This window comes from Symphalangus syndactylus, chromosome 12, assembly GCF_028878055.3.
Source record: "Symphalangus syndactylus isolate Jambi chromosome 12, NHGRI_mSymSyn1-v2.1_pri, whole genome shotgun sequence".
Lineage (NCBI taxonomy): Eukaryota > Metazoa > Chordata > Mammalia > Primates > Hylobatidae > Symphalangus > Symphalangus syndactylus.
Genome location: NC_072441.2, coordinates 81,713,921 through 81,738,411, shown reverse-complemented (window position 1 = coordinate 81,738,411; position 24,491 = coordinate 81,713,921). Strand labels below are relative to the sequence as shown.

The 24,491-nt window shown below is 44.4% G+C and overlaps 1 protein-coding gene across 1 annotated transcript; it reads left to right on the top strand.

Annotated features, from left to right (window-relative positions):
* The first annotated feature begins 5,030 nt into the window (after window positions 1-5,030).
* Window positions 5,031-22,659, top strand: PGLYRP4 (peptidoglycan recognition protein 4). The gene is made up of 9 exons (XM_063628110.1): window positions 5,031-5,349; window positions 5,899-5,993; window positions 7,670-7,759; window positions 8,479-8,692; window positions 10,667-10,785; window positions 12,102-12,254; window positions 13,287-13,485; window positions 16,564-16,682; window positions 21,834-22,659. The coding sequence occupies exons 2-9, from the start codon at window positions 5,945-5,947 to the stop codon at window positions 22,010-22,012; spliced, it is 1,122 nt and encodes a 373-aa protein (XP_063484180.1). The 5' UTR covers window positions 5,031-5,349; window positions 5,899-5,944; the 3' UTR covers window positions 22,013-22,659.
* Window positions 22,660-24,491: the final 1,832 nt, after the last annotated feature.

The window sequence follows — 24,491 nt, the reverse complement described above, 5'->3', positions numbered from 1 at the left end:
CGCCCTGCTGCCTATTCCTCCACTCCCTGTCTTCCTCCTTGCTGGGAGTCCCAGGTGCTCTTCCTTGGAGATCTCTGGTTGTGGGTCTCCTAACCACAAGCCCCCTAACATCCTCCATTTCCCCAGTGCTCATTCTAGACTCTAGTGCATTAGGATGACTTACAGAAGCTTCAGACCATTGTTCTACCACGTTTGGGCTCAGTCCGCATCAAGCTTTGACCACCCCTGGCATCCTTGTGGGCTCCATTGACTGGCCATCCTGAGGTCTCTGAGGCCCCCTGCTGAGAGCAGCCCCACTCCCTGCCCCCATGCTGGGCTGCTCCAGCATCCACAGTGAGGCCCCTCCAGTGATCTGGCTTCTTAGACATTCAACCTAAGCTTCCCCAAGTCTGGACCTCTCCCCCTGCCTCCACCTTGGCTGCCTCTGCTCATCATCCTCCCAATTTCTCAGACACACCACCTTCAAAATTGAGAAAGCTGGCATTCCCTTTTGTTGCCTGGCTTCTGTTGCTCCAATCCTTTCTCCTCCCTGATCTCTTGGGAACCTGGCTTTCATGCTCACTGTGTCCCTAGGTTCCAGATCCCTGCAGAAATTTTTGGCGAGCATCTCAGCATCTGGCTTTTGGCAGCTTCTGCTCTCAGGACTCCCTTTGAAGTCCATAGCCCTTTGTAAAGAATAAAGGGTTTTCACACTCAGCAGGCATTACAATCACTGGCCTTTGGATCTGTCTCCCTCATTGTATTATTAACTACTTGAGAGCAGTGTTCTCAATGTACTCATCCCTGGATGATAAGCTTTGCATATGAGTGACACCTGACAAATATTTGCAGAATAAAATGAATGATTGGCTTGATTTGGCCAGAACTTATGCTTAGGAGATGGCTACGTCCTGTAATTATGAAGGCGTTGGTGGATAAAGCTAGTTAGAAAAAAAAAAAAAGACGTGCAACACAGAAGCATGAAGGTAAGGAAGGAAGTGGAAGGGAGTGATGTATAAAAGAGGTTGCTCAGAGACTCCTAGTGAGTGAAAGGTGGCTCCGGAGTTATCAGAGGGCGCATGCTGCCACCTTGTGGCCTATCTGCATCAGGACAGCCTGTGGGATTCCTTTGGCTCCAGGTTTTTAATCTTTTTGCTCTCTGGACCCTTTTATATGTATTCGTAGAAGTTATTGAGTATCTCAAAGAGCTTTTGTAGATTATATGTATCAGTATTTACTACATTAAAAGTTAAAAAAATTTAAAATGATTTATTAACTCACGTAAAGTACCATTAATAAACACATTACGTATTACCGCATTTTTAAACAACGAAAAATAAGTATATATATATGTCAAAAGCTAGTCGGAGAGGCTGAGGCAGGAGAATGGCATGAACCCGGGAGGCGGAGCTTGCAGTGAGCCGAGATCGCGCCACTGCACTCCAGCCTGGGTGACAGAGCGAGACTCCGCCTCAAAAAAAAAAAAAAAAAAAAAGCTAGTGAGAAGAGTGTTTTTTTTTCACATTTTTGCAGATCTATTTAATGTATGGCTTCAAAGAAGACAGCTGGTTTATCACATCTACTTCTGCATACAAGGTATTGCTGTATGTTGCTTTGGTTGAAGATTTGAAGAAAATCCAATCTCCCACAGATAAGTAGTTGCAAAGGGGATAAATACGTTAATAGCTTTTAAATATATAATTGTGGATATTCTTCTCTCATATTACATCAAAACCCAACAAGTGATGGTTTCTCAAAGGTTAGTTGCAACATAGAGTCTGAAACCATATCTATGAATTATTTGTTCTCTGTTACATTAGAATCAATTGGTCCCTCTTAAAATTTAATGGATCTTTTACCCAAACTTTGTGACTTTGTGACTTCATATATTGATCATTTGGAAAATATTGGTTAACTGAGTTATGTACGTCTTCTAAATGCTGACATCATTTATTACTCAATATATATACATATTTATATATCACACACACACACACATATAAATAAACCACATTTGGCAGGGCGTGGTGGCTCACGCCTGTAATCCCAGCACTTTGAGAGGCTGAGGCGGGCAGATTATGAGGTCAAGAGATTGAGACCATCCTGGCTAACACTATGAAACCCCATCTCTACTAAAAATACAAAAAATTAGCCATGTGTGGTAGCACATGCCTGTAGTCCCAGCTACTTGGGAATCTGAGGCAGGAGAATCACTTGAACCCGGGAGGCAGAGGTTGCAGTGAGCAGAGATTGTGCCACTGCACTCCAGCCTGGGCAACAGAGATAGATTCCGTCTCAAAAACAAACAAAACAAAACAAAACAAAAAAAAGCAAAAAAGCCCCACCACATTTGTTAATATCACCACTGATACCATCAGTAGTCTTCAAGTATTGGGAAGCTGTCAAACTCATGGTGGCAGACACAAATTTTCCAAATTCAAATTTTTGCCTGAAAGCTCCAATTTTATTATGCTAACAAATTCCAGTTGTGTTCCTGGAAGTGAAAGGCTCACTTTGTTAATTTTCAAGAAAATGTATGCCGCATACCCAAATATGAGTATCCATAGTTTGGCTATCATTTGTTCTATGTTATTTGTTCATGGCGTCCATGAAAAAGTGGTTGGTTCAGCTCACAACTCTAGCACACAAATGCTTTTCCTTGAGAGAATCAGGGTTGAGATTTAATAAAATGAATAATTCTCACTGCTTCATCAAGAACATTCCTAAGTGAGGCTCCTTTTCTTGAAAGAATACGTTGTGAGGAATACAATGACTGCTAGTGCAGTTTGACGCTACACATAGGTTCATGTCTCCAACGGTTTTTTCTACCATTGTTTTTGTGTCATCAGTGCAAATATCAGCACAGTGAGAAAAATGAGGAGCCGGAAGTCTTGGTTTGTGGGCAGTTTCCTGTGGTGGGCAGTTCAGGGAATATTGTTCTGGAATTAGTTTGGATCTCATGGACCCCCCCAAGGGGTCTTGGGGTCCCCCAGTTTCCCCTGGGCCACTCTTTGAGAACCACTGCCTTAGGTACTTGAAAGTATGCATTATTTGAAGCAGGTCGGTGTGCTGGCTTGCTTTTCCTTTCCATTTCTTCTTTTGACACCTTTTAAAAGTGTGTCCTGTTTAAGTTTTTCTTTTCTTTTCTTTTCTTTTCTTTTCTTTTCTTTTCTTTTCTTTTCTTTTCTTTTCTTTCTTTCTTTCTTTCTTTCTTTCTTTCTTTCTTTCTTTCTTTCATTCTTTCTTTCTTTCTTCTTTCTTTCTTTCTTTTTCTTCTTTTTCTTTCCCTCCCTCCCTCGCTTCCTTCCTTCCTTCCTTCCTTCCTTCCTTCCTTCCTTCCTTCCTTCTTTATCTGACAAATACTTATTGAGTTTCTAACATGTGTCAGCATTATGCCAGACACTAAGCTAAACCCCGAGACTACAGAATAAAGTGTAATTCCCACCTCTGTGAAATTCACAGCTGGAGGGAAGCTTAAGACAGAGGACAAAAAAAATGTAAATATAAATAATGATATTATTAAAGGCAGGTAAAGAGATAGACTTGGGAACTGCTGTTAAGGAGATTATAATTACAATTCATACAGGTGCTAGAATGGAGAAGAGAGACTCTGAGGCTCTACCTGACCCGACAAGTCATGGAGCCCTTTCCAAAGATGCCAGGCTGAAGTGGAGCCTCTGGGCACAGGTGGGGAGCGAGGCTGGGCACTTGGGAAGGGTCCTGAGATGGTGGGAGGTGGGACAGAGAGCACTGGGAGCCTGCTCTGGCAGCGTGGAGTGAGATAGGGCTGGGGGCCAGATAATTTAGGACTTAGGAGGTCCTCTCGGGATTCTGAGTTCACAGAATCAGAGAGGGACAACCCACACTGCTCTCTTCCTCCCTCCTGATGCCCTCGTCCCGGACAGCCCTCAGTCTGTTAGTCCTCAAGAATCTGTTGGTCTCTGGATGGGGCAGAGAATCTGTTGGTCCCCTTAGGCAGCCACCACCCAATCTCTTCTTGGGCTTCCCCTCCCCAAGCTGCGCCAAAAAGGGGAACCGAGTCTCCTCAAGTCCTTGGTGCCCCAGATGCAAGCCCAGAAACCTTCTCATTTTGAGAGCTGTTCTACTTATTTAGGATGGGCGGCCAGCAAAAGGCATGGAGAAACAGCATGCTGCCAGGCTGGGGAAACTACCAGGGTCCCTACAGTGCTGGTCCCAGGCTCCAGTTCTTGGTCTCCTTCATCTCTGTCTCTGGCTCTGCCCCACGTTCACCCTCACCCCAGGATAGAGCTCACAGCTCCAGCATGGGTCTAGGTGCATGACTGGGATGAATGCCAGGTAGACCTGGCGCATGCTCAAGGGGCCCCATCCAGAGAGCGCTCCTGGGGAGCCCGGGCTAAAGGTGGGACTGCAGCTCACTGAGAGCAACTGTTCTGGATTCACGGCACTTCCTCAGTGTCTAGGGAGGCTGCCCCACTCTCTGGGACATGAGAGGCTCTGCAGGTCCCCGTGGAGACTGCACCCTACTGCATTCTTGGAAAGTGTCATGCAGAGTTTCCTCTGTGAAGACTCAAGGGCTGGAAGTCCAGGTTGCAGAATGTGGAATGAGATTAGGTGACAACTGGAACATGGCGAGGAGCTGGAGATTCTTGGTTTGTGGGAGGCCTTCTGTGGTAGGTGGCAGCTTGATGCCGACGGTGGGGAGTGGCAAGCGGGAGGATGATGGGCAGACATGTAAGCTATTGGGGCAGAATTAGGCATCATGAGCTGTTTCCTGAGATTGTACCTCCCAGTTTCTCTCTGTCCATCCTGACCCTGCTCATGACCCTGGTAAAAGGGGGTGTTGGTGAGTGACTTCAATCCACAGTCTTCAGGCTCCTGGAGCAGATCTTCACAGGCAGGAAGTTTCTAGATGTTGCAGACACAACCCTCAGGCCCTGCAGGCTTTCCCAGGTTAGGGCTGAGGATGAGCTCTCCAGAGTGTTGGGCAATCTTGCCCTTTTCCAGGGAGGAGCTACCTGGGCTTATTCACAGGGCGGGTCACCAGGTGCTCTCAGCCTGAGTCTGGTCCCACTTGCATTTCTCCAGGTGCTGTGAAAGGAGCTGGCTCAGAGCCTTGCCCTCTGTCTTCCCCTTCTCTCCCATCTTTTGTTAGGGATCCTGGGCTCTCCTCTTCTCTCTGGGAAGCTAGAGCCCAAGTGCTCCATTCCCAGGGAGGGAGTGCCCTCTAGGGCCAGGGGGAGTGAAGGCTGGAGGAGGAGGCACCAGCTGGTGAAGAAGGGCAGGGCCTGGAGGCCAAGTCTGGAAGGGAAGGAGCTGCTGGCCAATCAGGGGCAAGCTGACTGCACCCTGACCTGCTGGGCTGGGACAGCACAGGACCCACAGGTATCTGTGAGTTGAGTGTGTGTTTCTTCTTCAGAAGCCCTCTTCCAGCAAAGGGACTGGAATCCACCAGAAAGAGTGTTAAGGGTTGGATTTCTTCTGCCCTAGAACTAAGAACCCCTCCTACTCCTATATCTCCCTCATCTGGCGTATTCCCAGCTGGGAAGGGATTCTCTGCATCAGACCCATCCATATGAGTCTGGATTTCTCGGTTGTACCATTCTTGGCTCTTACTTCCTTTGTCTGTAAAAATGGGGGTTAACAGTCTTACATGACAGGATTAGTGTGAGGACTAATTAAATAAGACTGCACGTGCAAGTGTGTACACAGCCTTGCACGCGGTGGGCACGTGATGAAATTGAGTTGCTTGGGTAATAATAGGACAGGGATGCTGAGCACCTGCTGTATGCTGGGGGCCCTGAGAAGCCTGAAGTGGGTGCTGGGCCTCAGGAGGCCACAGGATGGTAGAGGAGGCAGATGGCACCCACTGCAGTCAGGGTTGGGGATGCTCTGCAGATTGAGAATGGTCATGTTAACAACTGTCAGCGTCTCTCTCAGGCCGCCATCCACACTCTCCGGATTGGTGTCCTGGGACCACGTGGGAATGCTGCCGTGGCTTCTTGTCTTCTCTGCACTGGGTCTCCAGGCCTGGGGTAAGTTTTCTTTCCCTGGGCCAAAGAGCAACTGAGAAGGGTGATCCTGAAGTCTCATAATAGGAATTAAAAAATACCTACTGTCCATCTGAGCCTGAGGAGTTCAAGGCTGTAGTGAGCCGAGATCCCACCACTGCACTCCAGTCTGGGTGACAGAGAAAGGACTTGTCTCAAAAACAAACAAACAAACAACAACAAAAAACCTACTCTCTCGGCTGGGTGCGGTGGCTCACGCTTGTAATCCCAGCACTTTGGGAGGCCGCGGCAGGCAGATCACGAGGTCAGGAGATCAAGACCATCCTGGCCAACATGGTGAAACCACGTCTCTACTAAAAATACAAAAATTAGCTGGGTGTGGTGGCACGTGCCTCTAGTTCCAGCTACTCGGGAGGGAGGCTGAGGTAGGAGAATTGCTTGAAGCCAAGAGGTGGAGGTTGCAGTGAGATGAGATCGTGCCACTGCACTTCAACCTGGGTGACAGAGCGAGAACTTGTCTCAAAAACCAAACAAACAAAAACAAACCCATTCTCTCTTGGCCGGGCGCAGTTGCTCACGCCTGTAATCCCAGCACTTTGGGAAGCCAAGGCGGGCAGATAAGGAGGTCAAGAGATAGAGACCATCCTGGTCAACATGGTGAAACTCCGTCTGGTGCGCGCCTGTAGTCCCAGCTACTCAGGAGGGAGGCATGAGAGAACTGCTTGAACCCGGGAGGCAGAGGTTGTAGTGAGCTGAGATCAAGCTACTGCACTCCAGCCTGGTGACAGAGTGAGACTCCATCTCAAACAAACAAACAAAAAACAAAACAAAAAGAAAAAACCCCCAAAACCTACTCTCTCTTAGGGAGAAAGAATAGATTGTACATAGAGCACAGAACTTGGAACCTACAGACCTGGATTCAAGTCCTCGCTCTGCCTCTAGGAATGATTTTAAACAAGCAATTAAACTCTATAAACTTTTATTTTCCCACCTGAAAATTGAGATAGTTATGACTTCCTAAACTCACTGTGAGGATTAAATGAGATAATGCACCTGAAGATATAGCAATACGTGGGCAGTAAAAGCAAATAAACAGGAGCAAGGATTACATTTGTATTATTATGATGTCAATCAGAGTCCAGCCTATGGCTTGGGTTTGTGCTTGTCAACAAGAGAAAGCTCCTCGCGGGTAAGGGTCTCAATCAATGCCCTGCCCATCCCCCATGGGCCTTCAGACAGGAGAATGGGCATAGCACATGTCCCTAAAATCAATCCTGGGGGAACTGGTCTGAGCCATGCAGGTAATTCTAACCCGTTCTTCACACACGGTTCCCCATTGCTTCGGTAAAATGCACACAAGAGAGGACTTTGTGGTTTTGAAATGTCTGAATACATTTCCAGGTTTTTTTTTTTTTTCACCAATTCTTTGTGTAGATACAGCTAATGAGAAAAGAATAACATTTCCAACTCCCTGCCTATCCCAGGGGATTTCCCAGAGTTGGCATGGGAGGAAGTTATGCCACCTGTTGCTATTAGAGGTGGCCCTCTGGTCAGCCCAGAGGGATTTCTTAGAGGGAGCTCTGGGATTTGAGGAGGCAGAGGGGCAGTGGAGAGGGGATGGATGTTTCTGTTCAGAGCTGGTGCCAACATGATGGCTGGTATTGGTGCTCTCTGATGCAAAATGGGATATTCCTTTGCAGGTGATTCCTCCTGGAACAAAACACAAGCTAAACAGGTATCAGCGGGGCTCCAGTACCTATTTGAGAACATCTCCCAGCTCACTGAAAAAGGTAAACTGGATCTGGATAGTAAGGGGGTTTTGGGACGAGCTGGGGTTTTTCATGTGATCGGAAATGTTTCTGAGGTCTGCAAAGCCACATGTGACTGGGATGGGGCAAATGGGATTGAGGTGCAGAGAGCAGTACCAGTAAACCACCTGCATTAATTGCCCTAGGTCCTTGGGATGGAAGGCTGGTGCTGGAAGGCTAGAAACCCAGGAAGGGGGGAAACAGCCTCTGCAGACAGGGACCCCCTTTGGAGGGAGACCCAAACCTTGCCCTCAGGGAGTCCTCAGACTGAGGGGGAGACATAGCCCCTGCTGGTGGGAGAAGATGCAGTCCCCTCAGGGAACACTGAGAACCACAGAGGAAATGATCAGAGAGCACACATTGAATGCTGAGGTGACACCAAGCCAGGCTGCTCAGGGCTTTCCCAGGGATAAGCAGGTGATGCTTCCTGAAGTGCAGAGCCTGGACCACAGCAGGGGAGGAGATGAGTAGGGGACATTATGGGATGGGGGAGCAAAGCATTAGGCTCCCTGGCCAGGTGCAGAGTCTGTATTCGGGGTGAGTGTTGGAGAGATGGGGATGCAGAGGTGGGCAGGGCAGGTGCACCTGCCTGCTGAAGGCTCTTCCACCACCATGGGGCCGACACAGCCCATGCCTGCATGTTCAGCTTGGCTGGCTAATGCGGTAGTGATGGGGCAGGTGCACTGAGTGATGTCCCCAAGGCCACCCCACAGATGTCTCCACCACGGTCTCTCGCAAGGCGTGGGGGGCAGAAGCTGTTGGCTGCAGTATTCAGCTGACCACGCCAGTGAATGTCCTTGTTATACACCATGTCCCTGGATTGGAGTGTCACGACCGGAGAGTCTGCAGCCAGAGACTGCGGGAACTGCAGGCCCATCATGTCCACAACAACAGCGGGTGTGATGTGGCCTACAAGTAAGAGCTGGGTCTGGGTCCCAAGGCACATGGTCAGTGTTGCTTCTCTGGGATGCTTCTCCTGTCCCTTCTCATCCCTTTTCCTCATTTTCTGGGTTGTGGTCCTATATGTTTTATAATGAATAAAATATTTAAAACCCCCATGAAACTCCCAATCCTTTGGATTTTTCTGTGAGGTGCCTGTCTCTGAGAGCTCCCAGAAGGAAGCAAGGAAGGTTAAGTAATAACTGTATTCTCTACCCTCCCCCAACCCTGGCTTGCACAGCACACCACAGATTACAAACGACTTCCTCATACACGAGGGCTTTAGCTCTCCCGACTGATAGGCAGGTGTCACCATCTCTTTGTCCTGGGAAGACGGGCCCAAGGGAGGGAGGCTGATTAATTTGGGGTCACATATCTATGGACTCATGGAGCCTAAACTGGCTCTCTTCATCCCTGGTGTGCTCCTCCACACCACACACATGGGCTCCAGCCTCAGTGAGGCAAATTTCCATCTGTTCCTGTAATGATCGCTCTAGTAGGTTGTACCGATGCTCATACCACATGCCCTTGGATCACCTCTGACTTTGGCTAGCTGTGGACAGTTCCTGAGTGTGATGACGGCTTCCTGCCTCAAGTGCCCAACACATCTCTCTGCTTTCCTGCTTCAGACCTTCCCCCAGCCCCTGACGACAAAAGGGAGTGAATGCCTTCCTGGGGGACAGGGCTTGGTGTGTAGCCTCCTCAACCCCAGCCCTTATGAGAGGCAGTTCTAAAGCACATGTACACAGCTCCTGGGAAGGCCACAGGGTGGGGTGGAGCCGCAGGTAGCCACTGTGAGCCAGCCCAATTTCACACACTTTGCTGGCTTTCTTCCTTCTGTCTCACTCTCCTCAGCCTGGCTTCTGGGATCCTGTAAGAATTAAAGAAAGAGGAAAGAAACATGAAAGGTGGCTCGACAGTCGAGGACTGGTTTATTTTAGAGAAAACAAAACTGAGAGAGGCTTTTGGCCAAGTTAGGTCAGAGACCACTGTCTTACAGACTAAGGGTTTTTAAGGTTTCAGGGTGGGAGAGTTTATCAGAGGCTTGGACTGCTTCTGCATCTTTGTTGTGCTTATCTGGGAGGGAGAGTTGTGTGTCTGTTCCCATACATCTTTCTGCAGCTGCAGGCGTACCCCCACCGCCCCCCAGTCTGCTTTTAGCTTCCTTATCTTAGTGCACCTGAAGGGAAAGGAATGTGCTTATTAAGGCCCACTGTTTTACTGGGGCCAATTGTATGAGGGTGAAGTTTGGCAGTTACTCAAGGGACTTTCCCCCCACCCCTCTCTGTGCCCGAGCTGTCTTATCTGTGTTTTACTGTCTGCTCTTTCTGGCTGCTTGTTTTTAGAAGAGAAGTGATTTCCTTGAAATACATGAGGCTAGAAAGGGAGCTGGAACTTCAAGTGGTGGTGTTTGTCCGAGATGAAGGTGCTCCTGCTCTGTTAGATCCCTTTGCAAATAAAGTGCCCGCATCCTCGTCCTTGTCTCAGGAGCTACTTCTTGGGAAGTCTATGTAGGATAGTTACGTGACAGGGAGAAATCAAATGAACAGCTCTGCGTGGATCACACAGGCAGCACACACTTTGGAGGAGGTAGGAGAGCCATGTTTAAGGAAGTGTGGAAGACAGAAGAGCCTTCCATTGTGTGGTCAGGTCAGTGTTAGTTATCATGGAACCTCTAGGACCTCTTCTCCTGAGCATGTAGAATGATTTCTGGTAAAACTGCAGCCTCTGAAAAGGGAAAGAGGTAGGGAGTGTGAGAGTGGGTCCTTCTGAATTCTAAGGACTAGTATAAATGACTTGTTCTTTCCAATGTCTGGGAAGAGTTAGTGCAAATTCCTTTTAGTGAACACAGCTTCAGCCCTTCTCCATTTTGAGGCTGGGTAAGTGGTTTCCCCTCTCAGGAATGTCCTACAGTGCCAGCCATGAAACCTGTATTATCTTGCTCCATAGCTTCCTGGTTGGGGATGATGGCAGGGTGTATGAAGGTGTTGGCTGGAACATCCAAGGAGTGCACACCCAAGGCTACAACAACATCTCCCTGGGCTTTGCCTTCTTCGGCACTAAGAAAGGTAACAGTTATCACAGCTGACCTTCTCCAAAGAGTTCTCTAATCCTTTGTTTCAGGGGCCACTTCATGGGAAGTAGCTATCTGCTACTCTGCTGTCTTCTTACCCTTCTCATACTTCTCTGAAGACCCACTCTCTTTTGGAATTCTCTTCTTCCTTGACTTCCAGGAAATGACTTTGTGAAGGGTCTCTTCCTACTGCCCTGGCTTCCTTCTCAACCCCTGTAAACAGGCTACTCTTCCTCTAGCCATCTTGTACGTGGAGATGCTGACCAGTCGTCTCTCTGCAAGCTTATCTGGGCTTCAACTCTCTCCTCTATGTCAATGACTAACACATCTTCCTCTTGAGCTCTGACCATTCTGTGGCTGTGGGCCATGCTTTCCAAGTTCCTGCCAGGCACCTCTTCCTTTCATCTCTTACTCCTAGATTTTCTATATATTTCTAAAAAAAGAAAAAAACACTCTGAGTCCCCTAATCTCTGACTCTCTTCCACTTCTTTCTGGACTGTTGCTCCAAGGCCCCTTGCCACATGCATCCTAACATATGTACTCCAGGACCATTCCTTTGAATTTGTGCACCCTTTCCCATTAACAGAGATCTTGCATACCTAGTTTCTCATTTTCCCCTCCCAGTACCCTTTGAGATAGTCCAGGTAGATTTCATGACCCCTGTTGTGCAGAGGTGCAGCCTGGGTTTCAGAGAGGTCGATGACCCCAAGTGACACAGCTAGAAGGAGAGGAATCAGAACATGGTCCATATCTTTTATCTCCAGCTCCTGGGTGGTTTCTCCAGCATTCCAGAGGACTCTGTGTTTATCTTGGTTTTGCTTTTGCTTTCATGACTACTCATTTCCATTTGTTGTTAGCTTGGGATCTTGAGCATGTTACTTCTCAGAGCCTCAAGTTCCTCTTCACAAATAATGCAGTTAATAATAGCATCTCTGAGAGGTTTGTGCTGCGGATTAAATGAGTTATTGTAGGCAAAGAGCCTGACACATGCCTGGAGGGGCCCCTTCTGATGAAACCCTGGCCTGGCCTTGCGGGTGCTGCTGGGCTTGGTGCTGCTTCTGAGCTCTTTCATGGAGAGAGGGGGTGAAGTTTGGCAGGTATTTGGGATGGGAAAGGATTTCCTTCTGAGCCACTGAGAGATCTTTCCAGGCAGATCCTTAATTCTCAGCCTCTCCAACTGGGGGCATAACCTGTTCCCTTTTCTTCCTCTCCATCAGCTGTGCAGGGACTGGCAGAGCATCTTCTCCTTCCCCACAAGATCCCCTGAAACTCAGGCCGGGTGAAGGTTTCCCACAGATTTCTCTCTTCTAGACCACAGTCCCAGCCCTGCTGCCCTGTCGGCCATGGAAAACCTAATCGCCTATGCTGTCCAGAAGGGCCACCTGTCATCCAGTTATGTTCAGCCACTTCTTGTGAAAGGCGAGAACTGCCTGGCCCCTCGGCAGAAGACAAGCCTGAAGATAGGTAAGACCTTTCTTCAACCCTACTGGGCCTGCCGCTGGGCTCACTCCAACTAACTCACAAATACCACTGGGAGTGACCTTTTCAGTAGGGCCCATTAGATTCCTTCTGGAAGGCAACTGGCCACCCAACTCTCTGAACTCTTGGGGCTGGCAAATCTTGAGAGGAAACCTCCAGGCCACCTCTTTGTCCCCCAGATTCCTCATATGAAAGAGCCATAGCATTATCCCTGGTGTCATATATGCACACTCCTTTCTTCCATCACTCAACAAGCATTTACTGAACACCTTCTAGACCCTGAAAATATACTCAGGAATGAAAAGCAAAAGTTCCTGGCCTCATGAAGTTTCAGTCTAGAGGGCAGAGAAAGACAATAAGCAAATAAATAAGGACATATTTGGTATGTTATATGGAGAAAAGTGCAAGGGAGGAAACAATGGAAAGGGACTGGATACATTTATACACATATTTATACACTCATATGTTTACACATGAACACACACAAACACACATTTCTGAATACAAAAACCAAAACAACACGAATAGACTGAAGTGCTGCAGAAAACTTAGACCACTACTTACACAGACTTTCAAGAAAGAGCTTAACATAATTCAGATAATAAAAGGTGGATACCATTTTGGGTTTAACAAGCAGCAACATCAAGAACAGTAAATTTAATAAGCACTTTCAGCCTTTTCTTGGGCTTAATCAAGACTGAAAGAAGATTCATCTCTATTATATTAAAGCCTTGGGTAAATTTGATCTCTGGTGCCATCTGTCAATATAAATGATCACTTACATTGACAGAGAGTTTCATGGATTACAAATGACTCAAAGACATATTCTTAGAATAAAATGTCCATGTCCCACTGTGGGACACTGTCTGCTCTCAAGTCCCACTGTTGGGGGCAGGGTGGGAGACCCAGAGGGGTTTGGGAAGTTGAGGGTCTGGGACATTATATCAGCCTACAGTGGAGAAGTGGCTGACATGGATGGGGAAGATGAACCCTCTGTTGTTTCTCGCCCTGCCTCAGCTTGCCCCAGCATTGTCCCACGGTCTGTGTGGGGAGCCAGGGAGACCCACTGTCCCAGGATGACTCTCCCAGCGAAGTATGGCATCATTATCCACACTGCCGGGAGGACCTGCAACATTTCTGATGAGTGCCGCCTGCTGGTCCGGGACATCCAGTCTTTCTACATAGACAGGCTCAAGTCATGCGACATTGGGTATAAGTGAGTGGGTCTGGGTACCGTGGGCTTCTCTTCTCTTGGGGGCAGAAACTGAACCTTTGAAAGGAAGGGGAAAGCGAACTAATATTTACTGGCTAGTCACCATAGGAGAGGCACTGTATGGATAACCAAATGAATTCATCACACGACCCTGCGTGGGTCTTTCTTAGGAGATAGCCAAGGGGGTAGTCATTTGCCCAAACATGTTCTCAAGACGTGTACCTACTAAAGGTAGTAAACTGGCATGATGGATGCTAAAACTCTGCCAAAAAGTCACTGGAGGAAGTAGTACGCATGCAAGATTCTGACACCTGTAGAAAAGATAATCGAAAGATTGTGCTTTGTTTGTGTAACCACCGCCTCCTACTCAGAGGCTGGGGCTCTGCTGCTCACTTTGGCCACAACCTGAAGTGGTTCCCCCTCATGGTAGACCTGTGCTGCTTCTCTGCTTCAAGAAACCACCAACCTCCTTGGGAAGAATATCCTTCCTGTCTGAAGGCAGGGGAGAGACCAAGTACTATCTTTTGATTTCTCTAATGCTAAGGTCTGTGATTCTTTAATAAGGAACACACCGACGTAAGTGGAAGAGTAAACATTTATTTATTTTTTCCCCATTAAGCATTATCTTAAAGGGTCTCAAAATTCTGTGACACATTTTTGATCAAGATGTTTCCATTAAAAAGTACTGATTTTAAAAACTGCTACACAAACATACAAAATAAATAGTCCACAAAACAAGCAGAAATTTCTTGAAGGATGCTTTCAGAGTTTGCAGATAAGATATCCGGGGTTAGACGCCATGTAATGTCCCATCAGGAACAATCACACTAAATTTTAAATCTCAGAAAAGGCTACTGGTAGCCCATCTGGCATATTCATGCACATTCATAGAAGGAACCCTTAACTCTAGGGCCATTTATGGCTTAGTGATGAATTTACCATCGCTTGGTACATGATTCTGGGCTGACTGTCTCTCCCCTCTCTGGCACCCCGCTCTCTGTCCCCATTTTAGTAGCATCCTTTTCAAGATAGGAGAAAACTTTCCCTCCAACATCTATGACGTATCAGAACCTACCAAGTGCTTTGCTAGGTCCTGCCATACAGGATTACTTGCAGCATTGCTGTCTTTAATAAGAGTGGATACCTGAAAACGGACTGTAAATTTGGAAAGCCTAAACTGGAAAGTGGTGGAAGCTGAGGGGAGGCCCTTTACCTTTTTCTATTCAGGTCTCAGAGGGTAGTTACCTGTCCCTTGACTTGGACCTTCTATTGTATCCTCTTCTATTATAGCATTATGACCATGTCATTTTCTTTCATTGAGGTGGTCGGTAGTCAGGATGACACACTCCCTGCCTCATAGATTACAATTCACTGAACATGTAATTGAATGTGTACTCTGCGTGGCACAAGGCTACTCTGGGGATGCCATCAGATGTGCCTCACAGATATGGTTCTTGCCTGCATGGAGCCAATGCTTTAGTGAGGAAGAAAAGTAATTCAAACAAATAAGTTCTAGTAGGGTAGGTTAAACATTATGATAGGGGACACGTGGAGGGTAGACGGGAGGTTTAGGATGCCAGGAAAATAGGCGTGAAGGAAGCAATCCCTGTGGGAGCATCAGATTAGCTGAGGCCTTCCAGTTGAGTGGGAGAAGGAAGCAGGAAGAGTGATTCAGGAAGGGGGAAGTGGCCTCTGTGGAAAGGACTGAATTCCAGCCTGAGAGAGGTGCCTGTGGGGAGCTGAGAGAAGTTCATTGGGATAAATATAGATGTCAAAGAGGAGTCTGGTAGAGCTGATGCTGGGGAGGCAGACAGGGTCCATGTCAGAAGGATCTTGTAACTTAAGCTGAGGTGTGTGCACTCAGTGCTGAGGGACTGAAAACAGGGTTTTGACATAGTAAGATTTGTATTTTAGAAAGACCAGTCTGGCTACCCTTTAGGAATGGACTGGATGGGAAAGGGTGGAACTGGAGGCCGTGAGATCTGAGGACTGTGCAGCAATCCAGGCAGGACTGAGTGGTGACATCCCTGTGATGGTAGCAGAGGTCACAGAGAGAAGTGGAAGAATTTCAGAGGTCAGTGGAGGTTAATGGTTAATGACCACGGTGCAGGGCAGATCAGGGAGAGTAGTTGGGAGACATCATTGACAAGCCTGGGTTAATGAGTGGATGAAGTGGGTGGGCTGATGCCTGTATTCCTGGCTGGGGCCAATGGGTGGGTGGGTGACCATGCCTTTCACCAAGATGGGGATCCCAGAAAGGGGAACAGGTGAGGATGAAGATGGGTCCAGTTGTGAACATGCGGACTTTCATGGATGGCAACTGAAGCCAAGGAAGTGGATGGGTTAGTCCTGCGTGGAGTATGGGGAGAAGAGGGCTCAGGATAGCATCCTGAAGAACCCCATATTTAAGGAAAGGGTGCAGGAAGACGAGGTGTGGAGAGAGAGCAGCTGGAGAAGAAAGCCAAGAGAGTGTGGTGTGATGGAAGCTAAGGGAAGAGAATGTTTGGAGAAGTCAAGGGGTGGCAGAGTCAAATGTACAGAGAGATCAAGTCAGGAAAGATTGGGGAAGTTTACATTGTATTTAATGGTAAGGAGATCCTGGTCACCTTGGGGGAAACCGTTTTCTTGGTGAGAAGGAGAAAAGGCCTAGGGATTGAAAGCTGTCATTCTCTTTTATCTTCATTGACTGTGAGCTACTTGGGGGCCACAGTGGTGTGCTGGAGCCGAATGGGCTTGTGCCAGCTCATGAGAGCTGATTGTTAGAGATTCTGGAATTTTGAGAGCTGGTTGTTAAATTGTTGGTTACCTGAAATCTGCTATAGTGAGAGGTTTACACCACAAAAATCAGCATATGCCGTAAATTGGGATTCCCTCTCCATACCCTGCTTCCCTCATTCCCCCTGAGCTAGTTTACCAGCACTCCATTGGCAAGGACTCTGTCTTGTTTCTGTAACCCAGTGCTTAGAATCCAATAGATAATCAAAGTCTGAAGCAGTAAAGACATGAATAAATTAATACATGAAAGAGAGAAACAATTCCAGAATTTCATGCTGGTTTCCGTCTCCCCTTGTGGTCCTCTAGCTTCCTGGTGGGCCAAGATGGTGCCATTTATGAAGGAGTGGGCTGGAATGTCCAAGGCTCCTCCACCCCTGGCTATGACGACATTGCCCTGGGCATTACCTTCATGGGCACCTTCACAGGTAAGTGGATGCTCTGGGTAGTCGGGTCATTGCATGGTATTTGAAAGAGAGCATATGACATGGAAGACATTGTCTCAGTCTCAAGGGTCATTTTAGTGCCCGCATATGCTTGATTGACCCAGCTTCCAATCCAACATTTGACTCAGCTGAGTGTGACCAGAGGTGACCCCCAGACACAATGCTCACCCTACGTCTACCCTCCTTTACACCGAGCCAAATGTCTCTTTCTTCCAATATGTAAGGAACATGCAAAGTAAGGGGAAAAGATCTTTGTGCTTATTTTTAGCTCGTCTTGGTCAGCAGATGCATCTTCTCTTGGTTACCATGACAACAATGTAGAGACAGTTTGGCTTATATGCCAAAGCCACAGTGAGCCCCAGTCTTTGCACTGAGAGTGCACACTGAGAATTGTCATGGCTCAGAGCTCTATTTTACTTTGTTTTTTCATTTTTATAGATTTAGGGGCTACAAATCCATTGTGTTACATGTATATATTACACAGTGGTGAAGTCTGGGCTTTCAGTGTACCCATCACCTGAGTAGTGTACATGGTACCCATTAAATAACATCTTGTCCCTAATCCTGCTCTCACCTTCCCACCTTTTGAAGTCTTTGATGTCTATTATTATACTCTGTGTGCCAATATGTACCCATTGTTTAGCTTTCACTTGTAAGTGAAAACATGTAGTTTTTCGTTTTCTGTTTTTGAGTCATTTCACTTAGGAATATGGCCTCCATTTCCACCTATGTTGCTGTAAAAGACATGATTTCTTTTCTTTTCTTTCTTTTTTTTTTTTTTGAGATGGAGTCTCGCTCTGTCGCCCAGGCTGGAACGCAATGTGCAGTTTTGGCTCACTGAAACCTCCGCCTCCTGGGTTCAAGCGATTCTCTGGCCTCAGCCTTCTGAGTAGCTAGGACTACAGGCATATGCCACCACACCTGGCTAATTTTTGTATTTTTAGTAGAGACAGGCTTTCATCATGTTGGCCAGACTGGTCTCGAACTCCTGACATCGTGATCCGCCCGTCTCAGCCTCCCAAAGTGAGCCACCGTGCCATGATTTCATTTTTTAATGGCTGAATAGTATTCCATGGTGTACACACACACACACACACACACACACACACACACACACACACACACATCCTACCTTTTCTTTATTCAGTCATCCATTGATGGACATTGAAGTGATTCAATGCCTTTGCTGTTATGAATAGTGTTGAGATAAACATATGAGTGCAAATGTCTTTTTGATATAATGATTTCTTTTTCTTTGGGGTGATACTCATTATTTGGATTGCTGAATCAAATGGCTATTTTATTTTTAGCTCTTTGATAAATCTCCATAGAGGTTGTACTAATTTACATTCTCATCAATATTGTGTAAGCATTCCCTTTTCTCTGCATCTTCAGCAACATCTGTTATTTTTTGACTTATTTATTTATTTATTTATTTAGACAGAGTCTTGCTCTGTCGCCAGGCTGGAGTGCAGTGGTGTGATCTTGGCTCACTGCAACCTCTCCTCCTGGGTTCAAGCAATTCTCCTGCCTCAGCCTCCTGAGTAGCTAGGACTACAGGTGCATGCCACCACACCCAACTAATTTTTTTATTTTTAGTAGAGACAGGGTTTCACCATGTTGGCCAGGATAGTCTTGATCTCTGTCAATCTGACTGTTGTAAGATGGTATCTCATTGTGATTTTAATTTGCATTTCTCTGACGATTGGTAATGTTGAGCATTTTTTCACGGTTTTTGGCTGCTATCATGTCTTCTTTTGAAAAATGTCTGTCTAGGTCCTTTGCTCACTTTTTAATGAGCTGACTTTTTTCCTTAAAAGTTGTTTGAGTTCCTTGTAGATTACAGATATTAGCTCTTTGTCAGATGCATAGTTTGCAAACATTTTCTTCCATTCTGTAGGTTGTCTGTTTACTCTGTTGTTTATTTTTTTTGCTGTGAAGAAACATTTTAGTTTAATTAAGTCCCATTTGTGTTTTTCTGTTTTTGTTGCATTTGCTTTTGAGAACTTAGTCATAAATGCTTTGCCTAGGCCCATTTCTAGAAGAGTTTTTTTCCTAGGCTTTCTTCTAAGATTTTTATAGTTTGAGATCTTAAATTTAAGTCTTTAATCTATCTTGACTCAATGTTTGTATACAGTGGGTCTAGTTTCATTCTTTTGCATGTGACTATCCAATTTTCTCAGCACCATTTGTTCAATAGGGTGTCCTTTCCCTGGTGTATATTTTTGTCAGCTTTGTCAAAGATTGGTTGAGTATAGCTATGTGGCTTTATTTCTGGGTTCTCTATTCTGTTCCATTGATCTATGTATCTGTTTCTATACCAGTACCATGCTAATTTGGTTACTATAGTCTTACAGTATAATTTGAAGTCAGGTAATACGATAGCTCCAGCTTTACTCTTTTTACTTAGAATTGCTTTGGCTATTTGGGTTCTTTCTTAGTTCCATATGAATTATAGAATAGTTTTTTCAAATTCTGTGAAAAATGATGTTTGTAATTTGATAGGAACTGTGTTGAATCTGTAGATTGCTTTAGGTAGTATGATCACTTTAATGACATTGATCCTTCAAATCCATGAGCATGGGATGTATTCTCATTTGTTTGTGTCATCTACAATTTTTTTCGTCAGTGTTTTGTAGTTCTTCTTGTAGAGATCTTTCATCTCCTTGGTATGTGTGTATATATATATATAAATATATATATATACACACACACACACACTAGGAATACATATATATATACTAGGAATACATATATATACACACTAGGAATACATATATATACATACAAACATATACACACCTATACATAACAGCTGTATTTATCTATTTATATCTATCTATATGTAGCTATTGTATATGGAATTGAGTTCTTGATTTGGTTCTTAGCTTGATTGTTATTGGTGTATAGAAATGCTGCTGATTTTTGTACATTGATTTTGTATCTTGAAACTACTGAAATTATTTATTAAATATAGGAGTCTTTTGAAGGAGTCTTGAGGGTTTTGTAGATATAAGATTATATCACCAGTGAACAGAGATGATTTGACTTCCTCTTTTCCAATTTGGGTGCCTTTTATTTCTCTCTCTTGATTGATTGTTTTATTCAATACTGTGTTGAATAGGAGTGGTGAAAGTGGGCATCTTTGTCTTTTTCTAGTTCTTAGGGGGAATGTTTTCAACTTTTTACCATTCAGTATGATGTTGATTGTGATTTTGTCATATATGGATTTATTATTCTGAGGTATGTTCTTTTGATGCCTAGTTTCTTGAGAGTTTTTATCATGAAGTAATGTTGGATTTAATTGAATGCTTTTTCTGCATCAAAACTATTATATAGTTTTAGTTTTAATTCTGCTTATGTGGTGAAGCACATTTATTTATTTGCATATGTTGAACCACCTCCGCTTCCCAGGAATAAAGCCCACTTGATTGTGGGAATTAACTTTTTGATGTGTTGTTGGATTTAGTTCGCTAGTTTTTTGTTGTGAACTTTTGCATCGATATTAATCAGGGCTATTGGCCTGTAGTTTTGGTTGTTGTTGTTGTGTCCTTACCTGGCGTTGGTATCAGAGTGGCTTTGTAGATGAGTTGGAGAGGATTCCCTCCTCCTCAATTCTTGGGAACAATTTTAGTAGGGTTGGTATTCTTCCTTTTATATCTGGTAGAATACAGCTGTGAATCCATCTGGTCCTGGGCTTTTTGTTGTTGGGAGAATCTTTTTTTAATTACTGATTTAATTTAATTATTTGTTATTGGTCTATTAATGATTTCTATTTCTTCCTGGTTCAGTCTTGGGATGTTGTATGTTTCTAGGAATTTATCCATTTCCTCTAGGTTTTTTAGTTTATATGCATAGAGATGCTCATAGTAATCTCTGACAATCTTTTGTTATTTCTGTGGTATCAACTGTAATGCAACCTTTATTATTTCTGATTGTGGGTGTTCTAATCTTATCTCTTTTTTTCTTGGTTAATCTAGCTAGTGGTCTGTGAGTTCTGTTTATCTTTTCAAATAACCAAATTTTTGTTTCGTTGATCCTTTCTATTTTTTTTTTTGGTCTCATATAGAGACCGAATGCTCAAAGAAGTTCTACACAATATCATTTAGTTCTGCAGTGATCTTTCTTATTTCTTCTGCTAGTTTTGGGTTTTGTTTGTTCTAGATTTTCTATTTTTTTGAGTTGTGACATTAGGTTGTTAATTCGAGACCTTCCTATCTTTCTGATAGAGGCATTTGATGCTGTAACATTCCGTCTTATCACCGTTTGTTGTTGTATCCCAGACGTTTTGGTATGTTGTGTCTCTATTTTCATTCATTTCAAAAAATCTTTAATTTTGGCCTTAATTTTATCATTGACCCAATGACCATTCAGGAGCAGGTTGTTTAATTTCCATGTATTTGTATAGTTTTTAGAGTTACTCTTGGTATTGATTTCTAGTTTTCTTCCACTGCGGTCCAACGAGATACTTGATATGATTTTAATTTTTAAAAAATTTATTGAGGCTTATTTTGTGGCCTAGCATACGGTCTATTTTTGAGAATGTTCTGTGTGCAGAAGAGATGATATATATTCTGCCATTGTTGACTAGAAAGTTCTGTAAATGTCTGCTAGGTCTAGTTGATCTAGAGTCCAATTTAAGTCTAGAGTTTCTTTGTTGATTTTCTGCCTTGATGATCTGTCTAGTGCTGTCAGTGGGGTGTTGGCTCAGATAATTCATTGTTGTTGAAGGCTGTCCTGTCCTAGGATGTTTAGCAGTATCCTTGGCTTCTACCGACTAGCATTCCCCTGCATCCCAGTTTTCACAACCAAAAATATCTCATGACATTGCCAAATGTACTCTGGGGGGCTAAATTGCACCCTTATTAAGAACTACCAGGCTAAACATTTGCAGTGGATAAAAGCTTTGTGTAGCCCCAGAAGAATATATTATCCCAGGCTTGGCTCTTTTGATTCAGGAAAACTTTGACACTAAGAAATCTGAAGTCTTGACCTTGTTTTTTTTGCCTGTCTCTAGGGAGGCTGCCAACAGTGGAATCTATTAGCTTGGTGATGAGGGTGGGTTCTGGGGATATGTTCTATCTTGCAGGGTGCCCTGTAATCCTGTGGACAATGGGCTGCTGTGTTTTGCAGGTATACCACCCAATGCTGCAGCACTAGAGGCAGCCCAAGACCTGATCCAGTGTGCCATGGTCAAGGGGTACCTGACTCCCAACTACCTGCTGGTGGGCCACAGTGATGTGGCCCGAACCTTGTCTCCTGGGCAAGCTTTGTACAACATCATCAGCACCTGGCCTCATTTCAAACACTGAGAGAAGCCCCAGGTCTTTCTGAGACTGCTCTCCCTCCCCTGTCAGGTCTCTCCTGTCCTCACCATCCACCTTGGCTCAACACCTTGTGCCCTCCTCCCCTGCCACACCATCCCATGCCTCCTTTTTCAGGTTGGGATGATCATGCCCTCTCCTGCCAACATCCTCCAAGGGCCTCCAACCCTCATAGCTGGGCATTCACAGCCCTCTGAGTCTGAGTCCAGACTTCTTCTCTCCTTACCTTCCTCTCCCCTGGAAACCCAGCTCCTCAGCCAGGTGAGACAATGGGCTGGTTCTTGTTTCATTTCTCTCTCTCTCTCCATGCCCCTCTGCCTTGTGAGCCTTCCCCTGGTGTCTGCCTGGCAGCCCTCACCTCCCACCTATCACCCCTCACCCATAACTCAGGTCAACGTGACCACCCTTCCTTGCTTACACATAAACTTGTATATATTTGGATGCAGCACTTATTTAATGGCTGTCATTATTTATAGATATGTCTATCCTTGCTACTTGGTTGTGAGTTTCTCCAGGGGAGGAACTGTGTTTTATTCATCTCTGTGTCCTCTGTTTCTCAGCAGTGTCTGAAATTTAATAGGTTCTGCTGATGTTTATTAGAGAAATGGATGAACAAATGAATGAAGAGATTCAAATTCATGTTCACCTTGCCAATTCACTACATCATCCCCTATTTGGAGAAGAACTCTCTGGACAGTGCTCCCATACCACCAGCATTTTCTGTGTTTCTGTTCCCTCCCAGTCCAAGAGCCATAAGATCTCTATGGTACAACAGGGTGTCTGGTGGACATGAGAACCTAAAATAACCAAGATATTTTTACCCCAAATTTTTGACAGCTTAGCATCCAAAATCAAGAGGCCTTTTTGCACACTCTAATGGTGTGTAAACACAAAGGATTCTGTAGTAAGATCTGTAGGAACTGGAACGGTCTGGGTCCTATGCTTCTCAAAACTAGCCAGCTAAAATTCCCTTCTAGAACAAAGCCCCACAGGGGAGAACTGCTGGAAACAGAATCTAATTCAGTCCAGGCCTAAGAGATTAAAAAAAGAAAAAAGAAAAAAAGAAAAAAGAAGCTCACATGAAAGTGTGGAAAGGCAGTGGATCAAGAAGCTCTCTGAATATAAGCCATCATAATGTTGAACATTTACTTGAAAAAAAAATAATAGAAGGTGTTCCAGAGTGATTGAATTAAAAATGCCTCTCAAAACCATACATCTTCTTTAAAGTTGAGGAAAGCTAATATATAAAATAAACAACAGAAAATAATTGAGGTTCAAACCCACATAAAGTCATTTTAAGATAAAAATAGAATCAGGAGCAGAATCAATAAAATAAAAGCATTACATGAAGACATGCTTATGGGTGAAAACTATAAGCTACAATTTCAAACTGAGCTAAAATAATTAGGAAAATAATACAAGACATGAAAGAACAATTAATGGAAAGTGCAAAAACTCAGAAATAAGGTAATGGGGCTCAGAAGAGAATAAGAAATAAAGGAAATATCAATTTCAGAAATAACCAGTAAAAAAAAAATGTTAAAAGTGGATATACATAATGGATAATACCTTCAAAGAAAGATACGATAAAACGAAGGAAAAATTTTTTTTTTTTTTGAGACGGAGTCTTGCTCTGTTGCCCAGGCTGGAGTGCAGTGGTGCGATCTCGGCTCACTGCAAGCTCCGCCTCCCGGGTTCATGCCATTCTCCTGCCTCAGCCTCTCCGAGTAGCTGGGACTACAGGCGCCCGCCACCACTTTAAAATAAAAAATAAATTAAAAAGTAACATTAAAATAATGAGAGAAAGTGATAAATATAAAACATAGGCAAAGAAGATACAAGATACATGTATACATATAACTGGAGTCCCTAAAGAAGAAAACTGAAGTAAAGGAACAGAACAAATTTTCAAAACTGCTATGCTAGAAACATCTCCTGAAATAAAAAAAAATTTGAAATTTTGTTTTTAAAGGGCACACTTCATACCAGAAAAGATGGACTCAAAATGATGAATGCAAACATATGGTCTACTTGAACAAATGGATTTTTAAGAACTCATTCTCTTTAGTGGAAAATATCCTTTGGGCATTCAGGAAAAAACAACAAATTACTAATAAAAGAGAAAAATATCATCAGACTTATTGACAACAACATTTTGAGCTAGGAGAAAATATAATAACACATTTTAAAAATAAGAAAAAATGTGATCCAAGGATTATGTTCAATCAAATTGACTTTTATTTACAAAGGTCACAGATAAACTCTCATGAACATGGAAGACTCTGTGAATATTATTCCCATGAGACTCTTTGTAAGAATCTACAGAATGTCTTTAAAAGTGACCAAAATAACTTTAGAGACACTGGCATTATGACTGGTGGTAAGCATTTAATACATATTTACTTGTAGAATTAAGACCAAATGAAAGTTATTAGAAAAATAGTATTGTATGTAATGGTTATGAACT